General features: G+C 41.6%; 1 protein-coding gene across 1 annotated transcript in view; it reads left to right on the forward strand.

Annotated features, from left to right (window-relative positions):
• The window catches only part of LOC121574846 (zinc finger matrin-type protein 4-like), a 183,391-nt gene extending 161,480 nt beyond the window's left edge, over positions 1 to 21,911 (forward strand). Inside the window, exon 7 of the mRNA XM_041887479.2 lies at positions 21,680 to 21,911. Coding sequence (XP_041743413.1) covers positions 21,680 to 21,701 — 22 coding nt within the window. The 3' untranslated portion in view covers positions 21,702 to 21,911. The remainder of the gene's footprint in view (positions 1 to 21,679) is intronic.
• Positions 21,912 to 23,108: the final 1,197 nt, after the last annotated feature.

Genomic DNA, 23,108 nt, shown 5'->3' on the forward strand with positions numbered 1-23,108 from the left:
CGGATATCCTGCGCCAGTGCCACGTGCTGTAGTGCCAGTGTGTTAAATGTGCAATGAGCATAAAAAGACTCATTTATATCAAGAATTGTCTAAATAAGCATTTTCTTAACCAGGTAGGTCACTTGATTTCAATATCTTAACAAAGTGAACAGGCTATGTTGTTCAAACAGTTGGAGTTGGACAGGAGGGTATATTCATAACAGTTGAACTGTTCTACCTTGTTAGCAAGCAAATACTTCCTAGTTGGCTAGATTTTAAATAGAAAGATGAGCTATCTACTCACTAGCATATGGGCTTGTGCTTGAGAGATTGTTTATGAGACCTGTGTTAATTTTCTATAATGTCTGCTACAATAAGTTGCTCATTATAGTGGGTGTGCATTGTGCATGGTTATGGTTGAATTTGGAACAAAAATTGCATTTTCATAGACATACTTAAAAGCCAAAACAGTGATTATTGCAAAAAAGCAGGTTAAACTATTTTGATAAAATAATACAATTATTAGTGTGTCTTATGGTTGTGGAAGGAGGATTTAGCCTAGGTATAATTTCACATGCAGTGTATTGACTTTTAATTTTACAGCAAAGCTTATGTAGTGAAACTGTAAAGAACTGTTTTATATATATCGTGAATCACCTGAAAAGCTGACATTCTTTTCGGGGGGAATGGATCAGCTTAATATTGCAGATAGATTGTATCTTCTATCAATGTAATTGTCTGCATCACTTCCAATCCCCCATGTTATTTTTTATTTTTTATATATATATTCCCCTTTATTACTTTTCAACCCCACCATCCTTTCCCTACTTGGAGTAAATTAGTGAACAACAACGCCCAGGCCTCTACTTCCGGTCTATACTTACTATCTACACCTTATGGACAGAGTTAATTTTACAATAATTATATATATATATATATATATATATTTATTTTTTTTGCTCCTGAACTTCTTCTACTCTCAACCTCTCCGATCATTTTCATGATGTCCATCCGGTTTGCTTCTAAATGCCATATCTTTCTAACTGTGCTCTTTCCCAAAAGCTCCCAACATACAACCTATATACTTATTATGGACACAGTATGCTTACATTATTAGCTATCTTTGTTATTATTTGTTGTTATTTGTTATTAGTCCCATCCTTCAACTCTATTCAATACCTCCCATCTATCTCTTAACACCATCCATATATGATTTCTATTTGCCATATATATTTCAACCGTACTGTGATGTTTTACAAAAGTTCTGAACCTTTCTATTCTCATTGCTTCTACAGATTGTGAATTAAAAATAAACATTTTTGCTAAAAGTATTATTATATTATTGATTGATTGACTATGACTTTTCAGATCACCCAGTAATGCTATCTGCAAGGTTAGTTCCAGGTAAATATTGCAATCCTTTAGCCATTCCTGGACCTGTGTCCAAAAACAAGCTACAAATGGACAGAACCAAAGCTGACATTTGTTGGTTATATCACCCAGCCCTGGTGCAAACTGTCACAAGTCACAATTTTTTCCATTTATCGAGAGTTGACTGTAGCAGACACACACACACACACACAGTCAACTCTATAGCAACAGACCTATCTCTGTATTGTCATTATGTACAATGCTAATACATGTACATATTTGCGATGATTATGATAACTCGTACTGTTACTGACCTCTTGTCCAGGGCTAAAGGGTATGTGTGTGCATGTGCGTGTGTGTGTGTGTGTGTGTGTGTGTGTGTGTGTGTGTGTGTGTGTGTGCGTGTGCGTGCGTGCGTGCGTGTGTGTGCGTGCGTGTGTGTGTGTGTAACCTCTCAGTTGTAATGTTAGTGTCTGTCCTAAGGGTACATGGTTGTGAGACTGCAGACAAGCCATTCAACCTTTTAGCCCTGGACACACACTCAGTCACACACTGGACACACACACACATAGACACACGCATACCCACAGCATATGCAAGTGGGTATAAAAGCAGTCCATCTCACGTGGACTAATAAAGTACATCTTCTCTCTCTCTCTCTCTCTCTCGCTCTCTCTCTCTCTCGCTCTCGCTCTCTCTCTCTCCTGTCAGCCCCTGGCGAGGTCTCTCTCTCTCCTGTCAGCCCCTGGCGAGGTCTCTCTCTCTCCTGTCAGCCCCTGGTGAGGTCTCTCTCTCTCCTGTCAGCCCCTGGCGGGGTGTAAGGTTAATTCAGGACTACCGCTTGCTCACACCCATTCCACACGCCCCCACTCCCTCCATCCAGCCCTCTCTCTAAAACAAAAGATCGGTCTTACTCCCTAACGTCTGACAAGTGAGGATTTAAAATATGCCCTCAGCCAGCAGGCCAAAAATAAACAAAAACAACAACACACACACTATATGCGTGAACAAAACACCCACTCACGCACACTTTCACAACCACACACACACACTATCACATTATCCTGTATGTACTTTGAGCTCTTAGCAAAGTAGTGGAAGGTCCATTACTCGTAGGCAGAAGAGAAGAGTAATGTAAAAACACACACACAGTGTATGCATGTACACACACACGTTGGTTTTACTATCCAAGTGGGGACCCAGAAATGTATTCCCACACTGTAAATGGAAATAAAAGTGTGAGGAGGAGAAGAGGTCACTGGCCTCTATTGAGCTCTCTCTCTATACTACTCTAATAACATTGACATTGCTGTCAGTTTGATAGAGGGTTGAGAGCTGTGCTCACTTCATATCGACTCAACACAGGCAGGTGTGCGTGTCCCACACCTCGAGGGACAGATTATTGCAGGTGCATTGCTTCTTTAATGTCAGAGTGCCATATCGAGGCCAATGCTTTCAATGAGGAGGAGAGGTGGAAAAGGAGAGGAGAAGAGGAGATGAGGTGGAGTAGAGTAAAAAGAAGAATGAGGATAAATAAAGAGAAGAGTTGTCTTTGGGCACCTGCACACACACACCTGCTATTTCTCTCACTCGTTTTCTCTGTCTCTCTCTCCGCTCTCTCTTCTCTCTCTACACACACACACCTTAAAACAAACACACCTGATATAACTCTTGATTCCTCTAAGGAGTTTCGATTGGAGGTGTTTGAATGTTTATTTCCCGTGATATAAATGTTAAAATGAGTCAGAATAGTAAGTAAACAACATTAAACTATATCATCACCTCAGGCTTGAATAGGTAGATCTACAGTGTTACAGAATATAGTGTAACTTTAAAAGCCTCATGCTGGAAGAAATGCCATAAAAGAGTAGTGTGTAGTGCTGAGTGATTAACCAAAATGTTTTGGGGTGTTATTAAACAACTAATTGACCAACGTCGGTTCAATTACTTGAATTCCATTTAGTTTGGGTTTTTTGTGAACCCAACATTTCTCTAGAGAGAAATCAAATAATTCACGACAGATATCAAGTCAAGAACACTGTAGGACGCTAGGCTAAAGGGAGTTGTAGTTTTCATTAAGCAAATATTCAACCTAGTTCAGTGCAGAAACATGGTAATTAACTACAATGACCATAATCCATTGCACCATTTTTTTCAGGCTCAGACAGATCAGAGTGGGTTTCACTCTCGCCAAAATCTGTCCAAAATAAGCCCTATGCGTTTCTATGGGCTTATTTTGGACCTAAGCTTGTTGCATGCCTTCCCGCCTTTGGGACAACAACTCCCATTGTTAGAGCAGAGACATGAGTATCTCGTCATTATATATATATATCTCTGGACGGATAAACTTTTATGCCTGAGACGTTAGGTTAGATGCACACAGACCGCATGAGAGAGGAATGTACACAACACAACAACGAGAGGGACAGAGATAGTTCGTGAAAGTATGCCTTATCTTATCTTATCAGCTCTGCAGCATACTTAGGCACCAGTGGTGGCTGGTGGGAGGAGCTATAGGAGGATGGGCTCATTGTATTGGCTGAAATGGAACGGTATCAAACATATCAAACATCTGGAAACCACATGTTTGACTCCGTTCCATTAATTCCATTCCAGACATTACAATGAGCCCGTCCTCCTATAGCTCCTCCCACCAGCCTACACTATTAGGCAGGCTAGCTAAATAGTATGACTAAAGACAGTACAGTATGGGGACTCGGGGAGAACATAATGTTAGATGACCTGGCTGGCTGACTGCTACTGCCTGAACAGAGATGAGATGATTAGTTTAAGGAATTAACCTCTCACTCGACATCAACAAAACAAAGGAGATGATCGTGGACTTCAGGAAACAGCAGAGGGTGCACACCCCTATCCACATTGACGGGACCGCAGTGGAGAAGGTGGAAAGCTTCAAGTTCCTTGGCAAACTGAAAAGGTCCACACACGCAGACAGTGTGGTGAACAAGGCGCAACAGAGCCTCTTCAACCTCAGGAGGCTGAAGAAATTTGGCTTGTCACCTAAAACCCTCACAAACGTTTACAGATGCACAATTGAGAGCATCCTGTCAGGCTGTATCACCGCCTGGTACGGCAACTGCACCGCCCGCAACAGCAGGGCTCTCCAGAGGGTGGTGCGGTCTGCCGAACGCATTACCGGGGGCAAACTACCCGCCCTCCAAGACACCTACAGCACCCGATGTCACAGGAAGGCCAAAACGATCATCAAGGACATCAACCACCCGAGCCACTGCCTGTTCACCCCGCTATCATCCAGAAGGAGAGGTCAGTACAGGTGCAAGAGAGCTGGGACCGAGAGAATGAAAAACAGCTTCTATCTCAAGGCCATCAGACTGTTAAATAGCCATCACTAGCACATTAGAGGCTGCTGCTGCCTATTGAAATCACTGGCCACTTTAAGAAATGGAACACTAGTCACTTTAATAATGTTTACATATCTTGCACTACTCATCTCATATGTATATACTCAAATCAAATCAAATTTTATTGGCCACATGCGCCGAATACAACAGGTGTACACATTACAGTGAAATGCTTACTTACAGCCCTTAACCAACAATGCATATATTTTTTATAAAAAAAGTAAAATAACACAACAACAAATAAGTGTTGACAAGAAAAGAGCAGAAGTAAAATAAAATAACAGTAGGGAGGCTATATATACAGGGGGGTAACGGTGCAGAGTCAATGTGCAGGGGCACCGGCTAGTTGAGGTAGTTGAGGTAATATGTACATGTGGGTAGAGTTAAAGTGACTATGCATAAATAATTAACAGAGTAGCAGCAGCGTAAAAAGATGGGGTGGGGGTGGGGGGGCAGTACAAATAGTTTGGGTAGCCATGATTAACTGCTCAGGAGTCTAATGGCTTGGGGGTAGAAGCTGTTGAGAAGTCTTTTGGACCTAGACTTGGCACTCCGGTACCGCTTGCCATGCGGTAGCAGAGAGAACAGTCTATGACTTGGGTGGCTAGAGTCTTTGACAATGTTGAGGGCCTTCCTCTGACACCGCCTGGTATAGAGGTCCTGGATGGCAGGAAGCTTGGCCCCAGTGAGGTACTGGGCCGTACACACTACCCTCTATAGTGCCTTGCGGTCGGAGGCCGAGCAGTTGCCATACCAGGCGGTGATGCAACCAGTCAGGATGCTCTCGATGGTGCAGCTGTAGAATTATTTGAGGATCTGAGGGGGAATAGGCTTTGTCGTGCCCTCTTCACGACTGTCTTGGTGTGTTTGGACCATGATAGTTCGTTGGTGATGTGGACACAAAGGAACTTGAAGCTCTCAACCTGTTCCACTACAGCCCTGTCGATGAGAATGGGGGCGTGCTCAGTCCTCTTTTTTTTCCTGTAGTCCACAATCATCTCCTTTGTCTTGGTCACGTTGAGGGAGAGATTGTTATCCTGGCACCACACGGCCAGGTCTCTGACCTCCTCCCTATAGGCTGTCTCATCGTTCTCGGTGATCAGGCCTACCACTGTTGTGTCGTCGGCAAACTTAATGATGGTGTTGGAATCGTGCCTGGCCATGCAGTCATGGGTGAATAGGGAGTAGAGGAGGGGACTGAGCATGCACCCCTGAGGGGCCCCCGTGTTGAGGATCAGTGTGGCAGATGTGTTGTTACCTACCCTTACCACCTGGGGACTGCCCGTCAGGAAGTCCAGGATCCAGTTGCAGAGGGAGGTGTTTAGTCCCAAGATTCTTAGCTTAGTGATGAGCTTTGAGGGCACTATGGTGTTGAATGCTGAGCTGTAGTCAATGAATAGCATTCTCACGTAGGTGTTCCTCTTGTCCAGGTGGGAAAGGGCAGTGTGGAGTGCAATAGAGATTGCATCATCTGTGGATCTGTTGGGGCGGTATGTAAATTGGAGTGGGTCTAGGGTTTCTGGGATAATGGTGTTGATGTGAGCCATGACCAGCCTTTCAAAGCACTTCATGGCTACAGACGTCAGTGCTACGGGTCGGTAGTCATTTAGGCAGGTTATCTTAGTGTCCTTGGGCACGGGGACTATGGTGGTCTGCTTGAAACATGTTGGTATTACAGACTCAGTCAGGGACAAGTTGAATATGTCAGTGAAGACCCTTGCCAGTTGGTCAGCACATGCTCGGAGTACATGTCCTGGTAATCCGTCTGGCCCTGCGGCCTTGTGAATGTTGACCTGCTTAAAAGTCTTACTCACATTGGCTACGGAGAGCGTGATCACATAGTCTTCCGGAACAGCTGGTGCTCTCATGCATGCTTCAGTGTTGCTTGCCTCGAAGCGAGCATAGAAGTGGTTTAGCTCGTCTGGAAGTCTTGTGTCACTGGGCAGCTCGCAGCTTTGCTTCCCTTTGTAGTTTCAAGCCCTGCCACATCCGACGAGCATCAGAGCCGGTGTAGTACGATTCAATCTTAGTCCTGTACTGACTCTTTGCCTGTTTGATGGTTCGTCGGAGGGCATAGCGGGATTTCTTATAAACGTCCGGGTTAGAGTCCCGCTCCTTGAAAGCGGCAGCTCTACCCTTTAGCTCAGTGCGGATGTTGCCTGTAATCCATGGCTTCTGGTTGGGGTATGTACGTACGGTCACTGTGTGGACGACGTCATCAATGCACTTATTGATGAAGCCAGTGACTGATTTGGTGTACTCCTCAATGCTATCTGAAGAATCCCGGAACATGTTCCAGTCTGTGCTAGCAAAACAGTCCTGCATCTGCGTCATCTGACCACTTTTTATTAACCAAGTCACTGGTGCTTCCTGCTTTAGTTTTTGCTTAGAAGCAGGAATCAGGAGGATAGAGTTATGGTCAGATTTGCCAAATGGAGGGCGAGGGAGAGCTTTGTATGCGTCTCTGTGTGTGGAGTAAAGGTGGTCTAGAGTTTTTTTCCCTCTGGTTGCACATTTAACATGCTGGTAGAAGGTAGAACTGATTTAAGTTTCCCTGCATTAAAGTCCCCGGCCACTAGGAGTGCTGCCTCTGGATGAGCATTTTCCTGTTCACTTATGGCCTTATACAGCTCATTCAGTGCAATCTTAATGCCAGCATTGGTTTGTGGTGGTAAATAGACAGCTATGAAAAATATAGATGAAAACTCTCTTGGTAAATAGTGTGGTCTACAGCTTATCATAAGATACTCTACCTCAGGCGAGCAAAACCTCGAGACCTCCTTAGTATTTGATTTTGTGCACCAGCTGTTGTTTACAAATATACACAGACCGCCACCCCTTGTCTTACCGGAGTCAGCCGTTCTATCCTGCCGATGTAGCGAATAGCCCGCTAGCTGTATGTTGTCCATGTCGTCGTTCAGCCACGACTCGGTGAAACATAATATATTACAGTTTTTAATGTCCCGTCTAATTTATTTTCAAATGATTGAACATTGGCTAATAGGATTGATGGAAGAGGCAGTTTACTCGCTCGCCGTCGGATCCTTACAAGGCACCCCGACCTACGTCCACGATATCTCCGTCTCTTTATCTTGCGAATGACGGGGATTTGGGCCTTGTCGGGTGTCTGTAGGATATCCTTCGCGTCTGACTTGTTGAAGAAAAAATCTTTGTCCAATACGAGGTGAGTAATCGCTGTCCTGATATCCAGAAGCTCTTTTTGGTTATAAGAGACGATGGCAGAAACATTATGTACAGAATAAATTACAAAACATGTGGAAAAACACACATAATAGTACAATTGGTTAGAGGGCTGTAAAACGGCAGCCATCTTCTCCGGCGCCATTCAAGTGCTGAATTCTATTCTATAATATTCTACTGTATCTTATTCCATGCCACTCTGTCATTGCTTGTCCATATATATATATATATATATATATATATATATATATATATATATATACAGTGAGGGAAAAAAGTATTTGATCCCCTGCTGATTTTGTATGTTTGCCCACTGACAAAGAAATTATCAGTCTATAATTTTAATAGTAGGTTTATTTGAACAGTGAGAGACAGAATAACAAACAAAAAAATCCAGAAAAACGCATGTCAAAATGTTTATACATTGATTTGCATTTTAATGAGGGAAATAAGTATTTGACCCCCTCTCAATCAGAAAGATTTCTGGCTCCCAGGTGTCTTTTATACAGGTAACGAGCTGAGATTAGGAGCACACTCTTAAAGGGAGTGCTCCTAAGCTCAGTTTGTTACCTGTAAAAAGACACCTGTCCACAGAAGCAATCAATCAATCAGATTCCAAACTCTCCACCATGGCCAAGGCCAAAGAGCTCTCCAAGGATGTCAGGGACAAGATTGTAGACCTACACAAGGCTGGAATGGGCTACAAGACCATCGCCAAGCAGCTTGGTGAGAAGGTGACAACAGTTGGTGCGATTATTCGCAAATGGAAGAAACACAAAATAACTGTCAATCTCCCTCGGCCTGGGGCTCCATGCAAGATCTCACCTCGTGGAGTTGCAATGATCATGAGAACGGTGAGGAATCAGCCCAGAACTACACGGGAGGATCTTGTCAATGATCTCAAGGCAGCTGGGACCATAGTCACCAAGAAAACAATTGGTAATACACTACGCCATGAAGGACTGAAATCCTGCAGCGCCCGCAAGGTCCCCCTGCTCAAGAAAGCACATATACAGGCCCGTCTGAAGTTTGCCAATGAACATCTGAATGATTCAGAGGAGAACTGGGTGAAAGTGTTGTGGTCAGATGAGACCAAAATGGAGCTCTTTGGGATCAACTCAACTCGCCGTGTTTGGAGGAGGAGGAATGCTACCTATGACCCCAAGAACACCATCCCCACCGTCAAACATGGAGGTGGAAACATTGTGCTTTGGGGGTGTTTTTCTGCTAAGGGGACAGGACAACTTCACCGCATCAAAGGGACGATGGACGGGGCCATGTACTGTCAAATCTTGGGTGAGAACCTCCTTGCCTCAGCCAGGGCATTGAAAATGGGTCGTGGATGGGTGTTCCAGCATGACAATGACCCAAAACACACGGCCAAGGCAACAAAGGGGTGGCTCAAGAAGAAGCACATTAAGGTCCTGGAGTGGCCTAGCCAGTCTCCAGACCTTAATCCCATAGAACATCTGTGGAGGGAGCTGAATGTTCGAGTTGCCAAACGTCAGCCTCGAAACCTTAATGACTTGGAGAAGATCTGCAAAGAGGAGTCGGACAAAATCCCTCCTGAGATGTGTGCAAACCTGGTGGCCAACTACAAGAAACGTCTGACCTCTGTGATTGCCAACAAGGGTTTTGCCACCAAGTACTAAGTCATGTTTTGCAGAGGGGTCAAATACTTATTTCCCTCATTAAAATGCAAATCAATTTATAACATTTTTGACATGCGTTTTTCTGGATTTTTTTGTTGTTATTCTGTCTCTCACTGTTCAAATAAACCTACCATTAAAATTATAGACTGATCATGTCTGTCAGTGGGCAAACGTACAAAATCAGCAGGGGATCAAAAACTTTTTTCCCTCACTGTATATATATATATATATATATATATATATATATATATATATATATATATATATATATATATATATATATATATTTCTTAAATGCCATTCCTTACTAGATTTGTGTGTATTGGGTATATGTTGTGAAATTGTTAGATATTACTTGTTAGAAATTACTGCACTGTCGGAGCTAGAAGCACAAGCATTTCGCTACACCCGCAATAACATCTGCTAAACACGTGTATGTGACAAATAAAATTTGATTTGATTTGAAATTATAACTAGGTAATATCCACAACTGAAATATTGTATTATTTCATAGTAATTTCCTATTTGTCTATTGATGTCTACCCAATGTGGACATGATCAGAGACAATGGAATATTTTCCAAGTTTTGGCAATTGAATGTTCACTGTTTCTGGCTTTGGAATTTCTATTAAATAGCTCTAATGTCATTGTAACGTCATTATTTCATAATGCATTTAATGTTTAAAAAACATAATCGAAACCGAAATCAAAAACCTTGATTTAGCTTTTTTTTATCGATCCGAAACCGAACCGACCTCAAAAAGCACTAATCTCTCAGCACTAGTAGTGTTCCATAACAAAAATATAACCAATCCAGCAAATGCATTACGTGATGTTGTGGCTTGAAACCAGTTTAGGATTTTCACTGAAAAAATTTGAAGTTTGAGTTCAAATGCTGTTTTGTCCATTTTTCCTGCTCTCCCCTCTTCTCACCCTGCCCCTAGCACTAAACCTAAACCTCAGCCCTGTCTCCTCGTATCCAAACAGGTTTTAACCTAGTCTATATTGACAGTGCTAGGGCGTACGCACACATACGCACGCACGCACACACACACACATTCTCTCTCTTTCGCTCTCTCTCTTAAACACACTCTCTATGACACACACGCACACAAACGCACGCACGCTACTGTAAAAAAAAACATTAGTAAGGAATCTCAGTGGCAAAGCCCATTTAGGAATCAGACTTTCTTTCACATGTCTTTAGACACATGGTCCTCTAGAGACGTATGTGGGGAGAGGTAGTGAGGGGAGAGCGGAGGGGATGTTAGAGGTGGGGTGATATTGAGGTGAGGGTGAAAAGGGGTGAGGTGAGGGGAGATGAGATGAGGCAAGAATGGAGTGAGGTGAGGGGAGGCTTGGGTAAGGATGGGTGAGGTGAGGGGAGATGAGGCAAGAATGGGGTGAGTTGAGGTAAGGCTGGGGTAACGATGGGTGATGATAGAGGACATTTCAGGTTGGATTCCTTTTTCAGGATTCATATCAGGAGAAACACCTAGACTATGGACATTGAATGTTATATGCATGTAGAAATCTTACAGATTGCACCTTTAAGTGCAAAACAGTGCAGTTTTATTTTACTTTCACTGAACCATGACTAGTAGAGTGCAAAAGCCTGTCGTAATATAGCCTGAAAACACACATGCACGCACCAGTGGAGGCTCCTCAGATGAGGAAGTGGAGGACCATCTTACTCAGTGAATTTCAGAAATATAAAAATAGTGAAACATTAAAAAAGTTATCCTTTTTAGATAAAACTATACTAAATATATTCACTTCACCAAATAACTGATTAAACACACTATTTTGCAATGAAGGTCTACAGTAGCCTCAACAGCACCCTCTAGGGTAGCACCATGGTGTAACCGGAGGACAGCTACTGTATTTTCCGTCCTCCTCTGGATACCAGAATTTTGACTTCGATACCGATACCAGGTTTAGTATCAAGATACTCGATACCATCACGATACTCGATACCAAAACGATACCACAACAACTACAAAAAGAAGGCATATTAGCCAAACTCACAGTATGGCACTTGATCCAGACATAAACTCAGCTACTGCTTCGTTCAATCGTTGGGTATCTTTTGAGTTCAATATCATTACATTTGAACATTTTCATGTAAATGTTTTAGAGACAGCCATGTATGCATTAATGAATCAATTATACAATCAACCAATCACTTTGACTTTGTTTTTACCAATCTAGCTACAAAACAACATCATGGTAATCATTTATTTGAAAGGTAAATCTTTATTGATGAACTGGGTAAAACAGGATTTGCGTAGGTCTATTCACAATACAGGTGAATGCATATTATTCAATAGGAGTGTGTGCATGCATTGAGTTATTGAGCTTGTTTTAGCTGTTATCATTGGGCAACAGATGACAAACAGTCCCTTCCATTTAGGACTTGTTTTATTGGCAACTGCTAGGATACATTTTTTATTGTACTGATCAACAACATTTGCATAGAAGAAGCAATCTATTATTTTATAAAAGTGTGCGCTGTCTCTTTAAGAAAGTAATTATGTAATTTGCCAGGCAGAGTGGCTGTGGAATCTGACTTTGTGCCTATGGAATCCAGTGAAAACCAGATGGGAGGCGAGGGAGACGAGGAAGGAACTAGTTTTTGGTGGCGAGGTAGACAAAGTTAATTGATAAAGTTTTTGGTGATGATCAGCTTTGAATCAGCATATTTAGCATTATGGTTATCACTAACAAAGTACTAGGGTAGTGCATTCAGCTGTAAACTAGAAAGGGAAGTTAGCCTAACAAAGCAGCCTAGACAGCTCTAGCAATGAATGAGTAAGTAGAGCAGGGACTTTGCTCTTTGTGCTATGAAGGGGCTGCGCTGATACAGACTTGATCCGCTCAATCACATGAGACACATTTGACAGAAGTACCGAACGCAACAAGAATTCTAGTACCGAAACGGTTTGTTTTTTTAGCGAAAAAGTACGTTTTGTTATACCCAAGGCTGTAATTGCTGACAAAGGTGCTTCAACAAAGTACTGAGTAAAGGGTCTGAATACTTATGTAAATGTACTATTTCTAAAAACCTGTTTTTGCTTTGCCATAATGGGGTATTGTGTGTAGATTGATGAGGGACAAAAACAATTTAATCAATTTTAGAATTAGGCTGTAACGTAACAGAATGTGTAAAAGGTCGAGGGGTCTGAATACTTTCCGATGGCACTGTATATCTTGATTACATAAGTATTCAACCCCCTGAGTCAAAACATGTTAGAATCACCTTTGGCAGTGATTACAGCTGTGAATCTTTCTGGGTAAGTCTCTAAGAGCTTTGCACACATGGATTGTACAATATTTGCACATTATTCTTTTTCAAATTCTTCAAGCTCTGTCAACTTGGTTATTGATCATTGCTAGACAGCCATTTTCAGGTCTTGCCATAGATTTTCAAGACAATTTATATAAAAACTGTAACTAGGCCACATAGGAACATTCAATGTCTCTTGGTAAGCAACTCCAATGTATATTTGGCCTTGTGTTTCAGGTTATTGTCCTGCTGAAAGGTGAATTTGTCTTCCTTTGTCTGTTGGAAAGCAGACTGAACCAGGTTTTCCTCTAGGATTCCGTTTATTTTTAACCCCCCAAAAAACTCCATAGTCCTTGCCGATGACAAGCATACCCATAACATAATGCAGCCACCACCATGCTTGAAAATATGAAAAGTGGTACTCAGTGTTGTGTTGTGTTGGATTTGCCCCAAACACAACTTTGTACTCAGGACAAAAGTTTTTTTGCAGTATTACTTTAGTGCCTTGTTGCAAACAGGATGCATGTTTTGGAATATTCTTATTCTGTAGTCTTCCTTATTTTCACTCTGTCAATTAGGTTAGTATTGTGGAGTAACTACAATGTTGTTTTCTCCTATCACAGTCATTAAAACTCTGTAACTGTTTTAAAGTCACCAAATCCCTGAGCGGTTTCCTTCCTCTCCGGCAACTGAGTTAGGAAGGACGCCTGTATCTTTGTAGTGACTGGGTGTATTGATGCACCATCCAAAGTGCAGTTAATAACTTCACCACGCACAAAGGGATATTCAATATCTGCTTTTTTACCCATCTACCAATAAGTGCCCTTCTTTGCGAGGCATTGGAAAACCTACCTGGTCTTTGTGGTTGAATCTGTGTTTGGAATTCACTACTCGACTGAGGGACCTTTCAATTATCTGTATGTGTGGGGTACAAAGATGAGGTAGTCATTCACAAATCATGTTAAACACTATTATTGCACACAGAGTGAGTCCATGCAACTTATTATGTGACTTGTTAACTTATTTAGGCTTGCCATGACAAAGGGGCTGAATACTTATTGACTCAAGACATTTCAGCTTTACATTTTTTATTAATTTGTAAACGTCTTTCTAAAAACATAATTCCACTTTGACATTATGGGGTATTGTGTGTAGGCCAGTGACACAAAATCTAAATGTAATCAATTTTTTAAATCAGGCTTTAACACAACAAAATATTGAAAAATCAAGGGGTGTGAATACTTTCTGAAGGCACTGTAGGCTGTGTAGCAGTGGTTAGCGGTTATGGTATGAATGTTTGGCTTGAAGAGATTTTTATGCCTGGTCTCAGACAGCTGTTGTGTTGTACACTGAAGTACACAAGCCAAGGGAAAAGGTGACAGGAGGAAAACGCGTAGATGCGAGAAGGAATTATACAATGAGCAAAGTGATGATGCTGTATGTGGCTGCTATGAAAGTGAACTGTGTGTGCGGATGACAGGAGTGTATTCACTCCGCCAATTCTGTTGTATACCATTTCTTAACACTAGAACTGCTGGGTCTCGAGGGACCCACTTTAAAGCTAACGAGCAATCATTCGGTCTGCAACATTCTAACAGTGTAATGAATACATTTCATATACAGTGGGGGAAAAAAGTATTTAGTCATCCACCAATTGTGCAAGTTCTCCCACTTAAAAAGATGAGAGAGGCCTGTAATTTTCATCTTTTTCATTTTCATTTTTTTGGTGGCTGACTAAATACTTTTTTCCCCACTGTATGGTATTGCTAAAATAATCATTTGGTTGTGTTTAGGGCTGTGGCGGTCACAAAATTTCGTCAGCTGGTGATTGTCAAGCAAATAACTATCGGTCTCACGGTAATTGACCATTAATTAACAAAAACACATTTAGCATCTTCTGGCTTCCACACATAGCCTACAAGTCACTGATACCAGTCACTGCATTTTAAAAAGTAGAATAAATCCATGTCATATAGCCTACACCTTCACAATTAATCCATTATTTATTTTAGACAGGTCTAAAGAAGCATGATATTAAGAAAATAATAGCATACTCCGAGTTGGCTATGCCAAATGGCTGTGGGCTACACTAGTTCATTTAGCAGACAAGATTTACTTAGAATTCCGTGGCATTATTTTATTTTATTTTATAGTATGAAGAATACAATACAAGTTCAACAAATGTTGGACTATATGTTTTTATTTTTAATACATTGTAAGGATGCATGACTCTAATCATGATTTGAAAAAAGTCACTTGAAAGGCATGAGCTCTGCTTTGTTTTTTGCGCAGGCTATACACACTTCATTAGTCTCTCATTCACAATTTGACAAGCACTTGATAATTCCTCGAATTTCACGGCGGCATCTTCTTTGTGGCCGTAATGCACCCTAAAAAAATCCAGGCCTTTTGCGGCCAGTGGCCGTTGTGCCCTTGGCCCGGAGTGCTGCGTGCCCTTCTCCCTGAGTGCTGTGTGCTCCTAAGCACCTCTCACTCACATGGCTCTCCATCAGGTGATCGGGTCTTTCTCACAGGCTACAAGTGAAGACAGACACATCGGGGACGCAACTGCGCACGTCCTTATCCAATTCCGAGGTGCATATTGAAGATATTGGAAGAACTGTCCACATTTACTTTTCGTCAGGCAATAAGATGAGTAGGCCTAACGAATAGCAAAAGCACTAGCCTATGTCAATCTACTATCCCCCATAGTACAAAAGTCAACCTTTTCTATTCTGTGTGAGAAATAAATATTCCAAACATAGTCTGGGACAGTTGTGGGATGCAATAGATCCCGAATTAATACAATCACTAGCATCCAAAAACATTTTTTACGAAATGTGGCTGACGCAACAGATCAGAACATTTAGCTTAAAATGTTGATAAACTATTAGGCTATTTCTTCACATTATGAACTCAGCAATTAGCACATGGTAGGAGGCTATAAGCGCGAATGTTCCATTAGTGGAAAACACCATTATCAAAGTGACCGCAAATGCAATTATGCATGTAACGCGGACAAATTCAAAGACGAAGAGTTGGAAGAGGAGGAGTAGGAGGAAGAGGAAGTGGAAGAGGAAGAAGAGGATGAGGGCAAAGAAGAGAAGGAAGGAGAGCCATCTCTGATGAGATTAGGGCAACACTTGTTGATCATGTGGTCCTCTGTATCTCAGCTGGTAGAGCACGGCGCTTGTAACGCCAAGGTAGTGGGTTCGATCCCCAGGACCACCCATACACAAAAAAATATGTATGCACGCATGACTGTAAGTTGCTTTGGATAAAAGTGTCTGCTAAATGGCATATATTATAAAAGTGCATTTTTATGGTGAAAATGATCTTCCCCAAACTTGAAACTCATCGCTGCTTATATATGCCAGTTAGGCTCTACACTCCTTGTAAAGCGGATGAATGTACTTAATTTTAAGAAGTTATTTGTCCATTTTAGTTGTGATACAAACCTTATCAAAACATATAGGCCTATGGGCTAGGCTACATGAGGTGTGCGACTATGATTAGAAATGTTTTTTTTTTTATGCTAGGCATCATTCACAAGTGATAATATATCATTAATAAGTGATAGGCTAATATTGTCACCCATCAGACTATTCTTGATTTAATCTTTACATATACTAAATAATATATGTGTGAAATTTGTTTTGATTTACAATGGACCATTATCATGCACCTTTCTCGAAACAGGGGCAGTGGGAAAAAACACGTCATCTTTGCACTTAAAGAGCGAATGGAGGACACTTTTCTGGTGGTTCATTTTCATGCCAGCCAGGTAGGCTATACTCCTGATGTAAAGATAAACAATGTGCTTAATATTAGGAAAGTTGAGAAATAAATATAATAAAATAATAATAATAATTTACCATTTAGCAGACGCTTTTATCCAAAGCGACTTACAGTCATGTGTGCATACATTTTTACGTATGGGTGGTCCCGGGGATCGAACCCACTACCTTGGCGTTACAAGCGCCATGCTCTACCAATTGAGCTACAGAGGACCTACATACCTATATAGTAGGCCTAGCCTGTAGAAAGCTGATGGGATCATCCTCTTTTTAGTAGAGGCCATCACTCTGTTTTCTCGCGCAATTGCATAGCCTAAAGAAATGTTGCGCAACATGAGCTCATGGGCTCTCATGAAGTGTTTGATTAGATTTTCGAACACATTTGCATTGATGTCAGAGTGATTAGAGGGACAATAGAGTGCTAAGTACCAGGCAAGTTTGGTAGGCTACTAATGACCATCAGCAGCATCAGAGCTTGGAGAAGCGTAATTACCGTGACTAAGCGGTCACGTGGAATTTGACTGCCTTCATGACTCGTGACCACCGGTGTGGCGGTAATACGGTCACAGCAACAGCCCTAGTTGTGTTCATGAAGGTGTTAGGTAACATTAGAATACAAATAACAAAATAGCATTTTCATTAGTTTATGTTAATGTAGGCTATATCTAAAATAAAAAAACACCAAAATTCAAGTGTTCAATACATTTTATTAGTGGAGTGCCTTTGTTGCAACTATAAAATAGAAAGCATATGTGTTGGAACACGGTAACAGCTTCTTTTTATACATTTATACATATACAAAACATGCAGTCAAATTTTTTAAACAGTAGCCTAAACATCATTATAAGCGCCAAGTGTGCTTGATATACAGTGAAAATCTGCACAAAAACAGTAATGGCATTATAATGAATATAAGTGTCGATATGACAGCAGCCAAAAATAGTCAATAATTGTCAGCTCGTGCTTACATGGTGTGCATTTTCACGCAGTGGCATCAGTTGGATTTCATTTAGCGGTTATCCCTTGTCCTAACAGTCGACACAAATCTTTGCCACTTTCACTTGCTCCCACAAACACCTCACTTGCAGGTGACACAAGTGTCTTGGGTTCTGTTCTTTGTGCATCTGGCAACCTGGCACTGTCTCCTCCCTGGGAGCTGTGCACAACTTGGCTTGCGCAAAGGCTTGCGTGGAATCTTTGCTGCTGCCTTGGCCCTCATATGTCTCTCACGTAGTCCGTATGCCAGAGTCATGATGAAGTCTCTCCTGGGCATGGTGTTGTTCATGCACTGCTTGAACAACACGTGTGGGTTGATAGCAGCCAAGTCAAACATGTTGTAGAACACAGCAACAGGCCAGTGGCGAGTGCCTCCTTTCACAGAATACAGCCATGCCATCTGATCCAAAACATCAACCTATGGAACAGAATAGAGTAGAAAACATTAGTATTATTTTCCAATGTGAAAAACAACACGTTTGATACAGAAGAGCATAATGCATTGCAAGTTTATATGACAATGCTTATTATGTAATATTGGTTGTAGTGCATTATAGTATCCGCTTTTCTCCTTATTGTGTCCCCGTTGATGGCAACTGTCGGATGCATGGTGCTCATGACAGAAACGTTCTTTCTTAGCTTGCATTGGTATAGTGTGAGTGTTGTCTTGTCATTCTTCAGCACCATTGTGGAATACAACGACTGTGCAGGTGCCTTATTTTGCGTAGAGGGAGCTCCTTTCTCGCTTTGTTCATGGTGCCGACTAGGCTTGTTTTATTTGCAAGCAACTTGTTCGCCAATGACAGTGAAGTGAAGAAATTGTCCATGGTGTCATTTCTCCCTTTGCCAACGGAAGGTTCCACAAGCCTCATCACCACATTCTCGACACTCGCTCACCTGCTGCCCGATGTGGATCTTTTCCCAGATATGGAAAGCCGTTCAACATGTACTTGGTGTCGACGTCAGCGGCTAACCAAAACTTAATTCCAAACTTGCCGGGATTAGTCGCAATGTATTGCGTAAAGCCGCAACAAGATTTTGTTGGGAACAATTATTCATCAACAGTGATGTTCTCTCCTGGTTTGTAACATGCAATGCTGTTCTGTACAAACTTGTTCCAAACGTCGGATACCATGGCAAAGGTCTCTGTTTCCATTCATCTTGTTTCTTTGTCATCAAAATGGAGGTAACGCATGATCTCTCTGAAGCGATCCCGTGACATGCTTTCTCCAAAGAAAGGTCTCCCATACATGTCTGACCAGAAGCTCTCCATATACACGCTCTTTCCACAGAATGCTCCACAGACATAGAGGATTGAAATGAACACTTCCAGCTCATCAACATACAGATCCCAGGCAGTGTCTCCTTGCTCTCTGTGCGCCTCAGCCACAGTACAGTCCCTGATGTGCTATAGCATGTCCATGTCACATAAACAACGAAAGCTGGTGAGTGCGTTGCTGATGTTGTTTTTTGCTTGAGATGTTTGGCCTGCTCTCTCAGTGATTACATTTTGTGCTGATAATCAGCCCGTAGCATTGTCACCAGCTTCTATCCAAACGGTGCCACCCCTTCCTCTTTCCTGTCTCACTGTTTCAATTGGTGGTGGTGCGGACACCTGCTCAGTGGGCACCGTTTGGGCCTTTTTGCGCTTAGGCCTCAGAGGTGTAGGTTCAGGCTGAGGCTCAGAATCAGAAGAATAATCATCAGGGATGTCATGATTCATTTCTTCCCCACCATCTGAGTCGTTTTTATTCAGATCTTAGTAGCTGTAACGCATCATGTGCGTCCATTCCTCTTGGTCTTCTTGACATTGAAAATTACGCACACTCTCACTGTGTACTCCAAATAGGCCAGAGTAGACTGATAAGACTGCTTGGATTTGGTGGACTGATATAGGGTACATACCATTTTGAGATTATAATTAGAATAGATCAATACACTAGAATGGCCTGCCCTATTCTTCATTCACAATTGGTGATTACATAATTATGCATCGTTCGCTTCCTCTTGCTCATCAACTCACCCATTCTCCCCCTTTCTCCCCCATCATTGTTATATGAGTGAAAATAGTTTTGGTATATTTTAGGTTCAGTTTCGAGGCAATTATCCGAGTGATTATCAACTGGGCACTGCACCTTCCAATGAGCGGAGCAGGCTGTCGGGGAAACAAACAATCAAATAATGACATGCCCTCCTAACACTGGTTATAACTCCAATTCTGTTTGTGATATTACGATTCTAACAACGGCAGTGTGTTCAATAGACTTATTTAGGAAAAGTCAAGGACGGAGGGGGGCATAATTAATGAGCAGTCAAAATGACTGCTTTAGTGGTTCAAGCGTTAAACGGAAGCAAACAGAACGAAACAGGGAGGGACATACCTGAAGTTTTTCAATAGAAACTCCAGTTTTAGTTGCAAAACGACTGTTGGACTAATGATTACACCCAAGATCAGCTAGATGCAGGCAAGAGTGTGCAAGGCGGTATTGAATGTGTCACTGTCTGTCACCAATTTGTCTCTCGACCGGTGCACCTACGTTATAAACTTTCATTTGTAAACTAGGTTGTAGCAACCTCATGATGGGTATAGGGCAAATTCGAGTATCATGTAGTAGCCTAAACCTTTCGATGTTACATTGATCTGGGTGAATGGAATATGAATGACAGTCATCCAATATGCTGTAATAGAAATAAGACCATGCTCATAAAAAAAATTGTCCTCCCTAATCTTGAACGACATCAACCGCCAGTGGCATTCACGCACATGTGCACACATGACTGCACACACACGCACACACACACACACACACACACACACACACACACACACACACACACACACACACACACACACACACACACACTGAACTGTGAATGTTAGAGTACAAAGGTTGTCTCTTATAGGCTGAAACACATTTGTCTGAAGCCAAACCAGTATATGTTTCCTGTCAGTGGTGTGTGTGTGTGTTGTGTGTGAGGTGAAATGGGGCAGAGACAACTATAGCTACCCTGGGGTGAGATGGGGAGAGAGATGAGACAGCTGAACTTATCTTGGGTAGAGAAAAAAAAGAGAGCACTGTCTGTGAATAAAGTGCAGAAAAATGTAACTCAGTGCATAGTGTTAATATGCTGTTTGGATCCCAGACACAATACCAGAAATGGAAAACTAAAGTGTAGAGGAGGCTGCTCTTGCCTATATGTTTATTTTTCTCCCGATTTTTCTATAATTTGCTGAAAATCAAATGTCTTGTTAAATGTATTCACTCCACTATGCCCTCATTAAGCAATAACAGTCCTCAATCAAACAAATCTCATTGTTTTAATAGATTTTTTCAAAATGGCCGCCTGCGGCGTCTCTTTGTCTCTGTGTAATAATGCGGCTAGCGTAGGAAACGTTTAAACATAATCACTAGGAACATGATAAACCCAGAATCCCTTGGTAATTACTTATATTAAAAACCAGAGCGATTTATTTACTCTCTATCTCCATCCATTTGTACGTTTGAGAACAGTTGGAATGGGAAGCGTTTTGGAACAAGTGCCAAAGTGAGGAGATTGTAAAATTGGATTATTGGATAACAGCTTACATTGATGCTTGTGTACTCTCTGTATGCTTCTCTCTGTATGTTTCTCTCTGTATGTTTCTCTCTGTATGTTTCTCTCTGTATGTTTCTCTCTGTATGTTTCTCTCTGTATGCTTCTCTCTGTATGCTTCTCTCTGTATGCTTCTCTACGTCTTCAACAAAACGTCTTCCAAAAAAAAACAGGCATCCAAGTGAAAGCAGCAGAGGATTAAACTGTTATATTTTAGGCTGACTTTCAGTAGACTTCAGTGATTTCAATATTTCATAATTGTGGGCATAGGAATATAACCACAAAGTCAAAATACAGAGACGGTTAAAGGGATGTTCCACCTCAGTGTGTCTGATGATTTCAAACATTTCCTCTTGACTTGTGTTCAATATCCCACAGAATCTTACTCACTCATGTTCTTCTCTCTGTTCTCTATTTCAGCTTGAAGCAGGTCCAGCAGTAAAGCACTGGGATCAGAGACCTGTGGACATATGTAGAATGGGAAAATGGGAATACTAAACATGGGAATGCAGATCTTCGTAAAACGAAGACTCACCCTGGCAATTTTGGTTCTTGGAATTTTGGAAGACTGAGAGACTTCTACAGAGGGCTCAGGAGTGTGTGTGTGTGTGTGTGTGTGTGTGTGTGTGTGTGTGTGTGTGTGCGTGCGTGCGTGCTTGCGTGTGTGTGTGTGTGTGTGTGTGTGTGTGTGTGTGTGTGTGTGCGCTTAGGAACAACTTTAATCTTACAATGTCTTGAAGGTTACTAAGGACCTAAGTGTTTTATATGTGTACTTTAAACCCACAGCAGTCAGAATAACATTGGGTATTGCTGGCGATCGCCATACTACTTGAGTGTGTCCCAAATGGCATCCTATTCCCTTTATAGTGCACTACTTCTGACTAGGGCCCATAGGGCTTTGGTCAAAAGTAGTGCACTATATAGACTCCTTTTGTGAATCATAATCTTACAATCTAACTAACTGATGTCAGTGTTACCCAGAGCGGTGATAACCATTATATTGATAGTCATAGAGTAGAAGAAACAATATCATAATCACCACTATATCAACTATATCACTGTATCAAGGCCCCAACACATACTATATATTAATATTTTATAAGTATATTCATACAATATATTTTCCAAACGCCTGGAGGTTATCTGTGCAACAGCTTTGGTTCTCAGTGTGTAGCCCATAAACATATATTGATATGTATAATAATAAATATATGAACATTTAGTGTAGGGGGTTTAAGGATACAATCTGTAACTTTAATATCCTCAGTGGCTACTCAATGTACTGCAAACACACTTGGCCAAAAAGCTAAATACATATCTACTGGTTACATCTGCTAAACCCCACTCTCCTCAGTTTATACACAAGGACAGTTGCAGCACTTCTGACTAGAATGGAAAGTTACAGATTGCAAATTGAAACAACCACATAATACAAGCATACAGTAGTAAGTTAAACTAAGGGTCAGTATGTATGGTTCAGTAAACATTCCTATGTTTAGTACCTCTGTGATTAATGATGTCATACATGCGACAGTGTCAGTCAGAATCCCTTTTCTCCGAAACAATATGAGAGACGACACCATTTGTCTTTGGGTCATTTTCAAAATGTCAGCCATATTGACATGCACTACAAGACACCCAAGGGAGTAGGTTGACATTTCCTCTAGCCACTGATCTAGAGTCAGTTTTGGGTTTCCTGAAATCACTGGAATATAGGACTTGCTGTATGGTTTATGGCACTCACTAACAAAGTGTTATTGTTCACCTTGAGAAGGCCATGAGAAGTCACTTTGCCTCTACCAAAACATTCGGTAAGAGATCAATGGAACGCAGACCGTGAGGGATACCA

The sequence above is a fragment of the Coregonus clupeaformis genome, chromosome 1 (genome assembly GCF_020615455.1).
Source record: "Coregonus clupeaformis isolate EN_2021a chromosome 1, ASM2061545v1, whole genome shotgun sequence".
Classification (NCBI taxonomy): Eukaryota; Metazoa; Chordata; class Actinopteri; order Salmoniformes; family Salmonidae; genus Coregonus; species Coregonus clupeaformis.